General features: G+C 41.6%; 1 protein-coding gene across 1 annotated transcript in view; it reads right to left on the bottom strand.

Moving 5' to 3' along the window:
- Positions 1 to 327: 327 nt before the first annotated feature.
- The window catches only part of RPRD1B (regulation of nuclear pre-mRNA domain containing 1B), a 33,251-nt gene continuing 27,578 nt past the window's right edge, over positions 328 to 6,000 (bottom strand). The window contains exon 7 of the mRNA XM_067553950.1: positions 328 to 2,832. Coding sequence (XP_067410051.1) covers positions 2,683 to 2,832 — 150 coding nt within the window. The 3' untranslated portion in view covers positions 328 to 2,682. The remainder of the gene's footprint in view (positions 2,833 to 6,000) is intronic.

Below are 6,000 nucleotides of genomic sequence, written 5' to 3'. Positions count from 1 at the left end.
TTTACACGTTCCCCAGTGCAACCAGGATTACCTGTTGACTGAATTTGTCTTCCAAACCTCCTGCCCCTATAAGCAGAAATTAGTTCACTAGAGTTGAATGGTTTTGGTATGGTGATGATCTAAGTTAATCATACCCACGTGTGGCCTGTAAGCAGTTAGAGGGCAACTGTCAATTTATCAAGTTCAAATGATGCTGCAGAGCTGCCGAACTCCGCACAGTGAGGACTATCACGTGGTCATTGCACACTGATCTCACTGCTTTAAACAAAGCAAAACCTGGGGTGCGCCAGTGCAAAATGAAGGCTGTGAATAAAAAACGCACTGCCATTCAACAACACCCTCTTTATTCAAAAATAGATATCTATGAGACATTTCAGAATATACTGCTGCCACAAATGGCTGCCTATACGTCTAAATTAATTCCTAGATCAATTCATGTACAGATTTAAGCTCCCCCCCCCCTTCTTCTCCTTAAGAGACACTTTGGGAAAATCTGTTTGAGGAAGTTGCACCCAGATCACCAGGAACCCTTTCCTTCCCCCATCCCCCTTGCCAAATAAAATTAAAAACCACAAGACTTTATTTAAATTAAGCAAAGTAAAGTAACACACGCACACACACACTGTTGGAAAAATCAAAGCATTTCAATTTAAAAAACAAACATACAACTTTCTCACAGAAAATCCACCCAAAATAACAGTTTGAGATGCCAACACTCATTTGTCTACATAATTTCTATGACAGTTTTGCTTCATTTTTGTCCTGTAATGGTTATGCAGTCAATCACTGGTCAAGAGTAGTTACTGGTTAAATAAAATACAGCCTGGGGTAAACTCCACTGAGCTGGGACAGGGTAGAAATGTATCTTTTGGTTTGTGTTTAAGGTTGGTTTTTGGCAAAAGCAGAGAGTGCACAGTACTTTATGGTCCAAACAAACATTTAGATAAAGGGTTGTCCAATCACATCAATTCATGGAAGAATAGTTTTGCCATCAAGAATTCTCCTCTACAACAAGGGGAAAACAGACACAGCTGGGCAATAAGGAAGTAAGAATAAAGGGCCAAAATGAAGCACATGAATGTTCACAAACTAAATGACCAGAAATCCTAGTTTATTCAGTTTCACTGAATAATCCATTAAATTCCCTGTAAAATAAGTTAATGAGCACACAGAACAAGCTTCATATTTCCATAGGTTTCCTCACATCTTTGAAAACAGCAGCTGAAGACCACAGCGAGGCACAAAGCACATCACTCTGCCTTACTGGTTTCAGCCTCTGTTACAGAACCTATAATATCATCAGATCAAGTGTTTCCGGCAGCTTGTGAAGTTTTAGCAAGACGTGTTTAGTTTAAAACAAAATAGCCAGATTGGAATGGTTTGCAATGCGCAGGCAGACTGCTTGCTAGAACTAATACACAAACATTTAAACCTAATTACATCCTTGGTAGTTCACATTAGCTAGCATGAGACTGGAATTAGATTTAGAATTTTTTTAATTTGTTTTTTAGATTTTCCCAGTAAAAATCAACTCATTACTATGTGATATGAAATTACGTACATCCTCCTAATATATATATATATATGTGCACATATATTGATGTATGGCATACAGGGTGTGTACACACATTCTGGGCGGTATATGTTGTTGCGCTACATAAATAATATTTATACCACATTTAACTTCAATCTATCAAATAAATTCTCTTATTTAAACTAGGGAGACAAATTTCATAGAACAAGATTTTCAACATAGCCATTCTCAAGTTCACAAAGAAAGTTACACAGTACCTATCTGAGACACCACTCATTTTATTCCCTGACTCCAACCTTTTGGCTAGTTAAACTTCTGTAGCACTTACATTTATATTATACAGAGGGAAAATGTGGTATAAATAGAATAAGGGAGTTGGAACAAAATTCACTTCTGCTCATGCCCAATAACCCGTTCTGCATTGCTCAGCAGAGCGTAAGTTATTAAGTTGTTCCTAACTCTCAAAAACGAGCTGTTCATTTCTATTTGCCCATCGTATGTGTCTCAATTTATGTACATATGCACCATGCCAAACAGGACCCACCTTGAAGTCAATCCTACAACAGCAAGGGCAACTGTAGATTTAACAAAAAGTTAAGCTGAGCTGTTGCTCTGTGGACATGTACCTCTCACCCCAGTATGGCCCAGTACACACATACACCTCCCCCCACCCCTTTATAAAGCACATTAGCCACTCTACTGCTTATGGATTTGAACATCAAAAACCCAACTAACACAGAAACTGATTCAGAAATAATCTGGTACTTTTATAGAGAAAAACATAACATTTCTTTGAAAACTTTCAAGGCATATGTACATGATTCTTATGATCTCTGTGGGAATAACAAGTGTTAAGAGCAAACAGAAACTAATTTGAGTATAGAAAACGTGAGAAAAGTTTCTTTTCAAAATATATATGGACTCTATACCCACTCCCTTCAGAACATGGACATACACACTCTCTACCTTCCCCTCAACATGAGACACTGTACACAGAGAGCACACTTGTGCAGCTGGTAGGTTGAAAGTAGGATCTGTATGTTCGTTCCTATGATAGATCATTGGAAGACTGGGTTTCCAGTCAACACGAGAGTTTTCTTACTTCTGCTGGTACTAAGGGGAATTAGCAAATGCGGGCACCATTAGTTCTAGTCGGTTGAAAACAGGTCACCAGCAGATGGCAGAGGTGCCAGGCCTCCTGTAACGTTGGGCAGCAGCGACAGATCTGGAAGGCTCTGAATGTGAGATTTCAACTCCTTGCGGACCTGGGTTACCCGAGCAAGCTTCTGTTTATACTCCTGAGGGGAAAGAGACAAGGGAGTACGATTAGAAACAGATTTTTATATGTGGTCAGCGTGTACTAGGAGAGTTTTCTAGGACAGGTTTCCTGGAGAAGATCCATTACTAATTCTGAGAACAATAATTACAGGGTAGTTGTAGCCGTGTGGGTCCCAGGATATTAGCGAGACAAGATGGATAAGTAATCATTGGTTTATTACAATGATCTGTAAACCACTAACCCCTTTTTGTCCTTTGACTGCAGAGCAGTGGCGTACGGAGGAGGGCGGGGGCCATTTTCCTGGGCGCCAGCCAGACCCTTGGAGGAGGAGCCGCCCCGCCCCATCGCAGGGGGCCAGGGCATCCTCCGGCTCCTCCGCCCCTGCACTGGGTGCAAGGAGGGAGCCACAGGGACCAGAGCCTGTCATGCCCATCCCGCCCCCACAGCAGAGGGCCCCCACAGCAGAGGGAGAGTGGGGAGTGGGAAACGCTCCCCCCCCCCAGCAGGGTGCTGCTGCCGATGGGTGGGGAGGGGTGCCAATATAAAGTATGGCCCCTGGGTGCCGGAGACCCACAGACACCACTGCAGCAGAGGTGTTAACAGGCCACTCTACCTTGTAGGGTCTCTCAGAATGTGCACTAACTTACAAAACATTCTGTCCACCTGGTATTGAGGTGTTTGGGAGTATCTTTCCCAGGCCTGAAGAAGAGCTGTGTATGGCTTGAAAGCTTGTCTCTCTTAGCTCACCCACCGTGTCTCAACAATAATTACAGAAGTCTAGTAGTAGGTCCCCATCACATGGGTCCATATTCCCAGCATGAGACTGACAGGAATTCCACAAGTTTTAGCATTCCAGAGCCATTAATTCTCCTCCTCCTCCATGTACATCTGCCCCGTTGAGGTGGGGTAGAGTCCCCTAGTGCCTCTGTCAATTAGGTCATAGAGTTAGAGTTTAAGGCCAGACGGGACCATTAGATATTCTAGTCTGAGCTCTTGTATATCACAGGCCACCACCACCACACAGCACCTGCACACCAAACCTCAGAACCGAAATGAGACCCACAAGAGACTAGACTATTGTGTGCCACAGGCAGAGAAGAGAAGGCAATGAAGTGCACCAGTGCTCAAGGCCCCAGTAATGGCAGGGGAATAATTTCTCGCTGATAACTAGCAGCGCTCTCATCACTTGCTACAGCAGTCACCACGGAAGATACTTCTTCAAACTGAATCTAAACATTCAAACGGAAAATATGGATTTCCCTTCAGATTTTTATCCTCTCCCCATCTCAGTCAACAAGGTTTTGTGGCTCAAGATCTTATGAGATTGCCTTCATTTGCCACCTGTACTGATATGGGAGTTCCTGCTCCATCTAGCCTTCTACCTGTGTTTGCCATCTTTCTGAAAGAAGGAGAAGCTGCATAGGGGCTTCAACCACACCTAGAAGTAACACATCCCCCTAATCCTGTCATTGCTATTACTGCTAAGAGGGGTTTAAATTTCCAAATAGAAATTATGGCTCTGAAATTTTACCATCTACTGCATGATTTGTGTGTTTAAGTCTGGTCCAGTTACCTTTTTAACATGCTGTAGAATGATGGTATGTTTACAGAAAGCATGTCCCTCCTCAAGCACAACGGAAGGGATTAAAGTTAATAACTAGTTATTTGCTGAAGGTCAATAGAATGCCCTCCTAGAGAAAAATGAGATCAATTCCTACAAAGTATATATGTAAGGGAGAAGCAAGCCCATCACCTCCCAGCTCACAGTACTTCAATCGTTTTTACTCTACATACATTTAAAGAATGTCATTATGAACAATCTAGGTAGATACTCCCTTGTGGGACTATAAAAGTAGCCAAGGATAAAGAGAAATCATTACCATTAGCCAGTCAATTTGTGTTATTAGCACTTAACCATAACATATTAGCCAACGGATTATTAACCGTAACAGCTGTAGCATTATATTGGAGCATTAGCGGTGACTCAGAATTATGCACATAATTACTAAATGTGAGTGAAAATCAGACAGTCAGAGACTGAAGCCACCAATATAGTTTCTGTTAACTTCAGAAACGTGCAACAGGAGAAAGGCAGTATGTAAAAGGAACTGATATTGAAGAGGGAATCTGAAAGGATTTCTTCCAAGAGCTAGGCAGCCAGGACTGTTAACTCAGAGTTAAGAGTTCCAGGGAAATCATCCCAGAATTCCCAGCCTGAAGCTGACCTGAAAAGAAGGCTGACTCCACATTGTGGGAAGCCAGGCCCGACCAGGTGAGGGGGGGGTGTCGATCAGGAGCCCAACAGTCCAGGAAATCACCTTGCATCATCCCCCACATTTTCCTGTCTAGTAATGACTTTTAGAGACGGTCAAAAGCAGACTAGCACATTCACACCCAAATACAAGTAAAATTATCCAACTCAGAAGCTCAGTTAAGATTTAACACATTAACTTTGTAACATGATTCCTGTCAGAGCACTTTGCCTACATACAATAGGTTAATAGAATTAAGATATCAAATCGTCATAGAAGATAAATATTAAATCGTTACACTTGAGTTCCATTCCCAGGCCCATATAATGTCATACGTTTACAATTGCATTCAAGCGTCTCTCTGCCCAATTGCTTATTCTGTATTTTTCAAGTCACATCTGAAATGTGGTGTAAATCTGTGAGAAAGAATGTGACAAGTTAAAAATCCTCAGAATGCTGAACAGGTTTCAATACAGTCAATTGCAATACTAATTTACTTCTGATTTCTTGTTTAATTGGTAGTAAGAGAAGAACGGTTCACTGCAAAATCCTATATCTTTGAAGAACAAGAAAAACTGGGCATTTACTAGAGTGAATCAGCCTTCTGAAGAGTTTACAACTTTAATCTGAATTCAATTCCTCATTTGGTCCTCAGAATGATGGATGTTCTCCCCACCTTCCCGGAATATCAAAGCAAAGCAAAACATTTCCCACATGATCATGAGTGATGGGTTTACATTCTCATCTGTTTATTGCTTTGTACTGGAATAGTGAGAATAGAGCTGACTGCAAAAATGCAAAATATTCTTACGCTTGAAGTGGGTGTATAAATGTAGACTGTAAATTTTCAGTAGACACACAAATACGGATTTCCTTTAACATCCTATTTCAAATCTATGCAGATTCCCCAGGCTATGGGAGTAACAGATCATTGT

Source organism: Emydura macquarii, unplaced genomic scaffold (assembly GCF_026122565.2).
Source record: "Emydura macquarii macquarii isolate MOO-44397 ecotype Brisbane River unplaced genomic scaffold, CSIRO-AGI_Emac_v2 contig_1483, whole genome shotgun sequence".
NCBI classification, from domain to species: Eukaryota; Metazoa; Chordata; order Testudines; family Chelidae; genus Emydura; species Emydura macquarii.
Note: the sequence above shows the minus strand (reverse complement) of the source record. Positions and strands in the feature narration are given on the sequence as shown.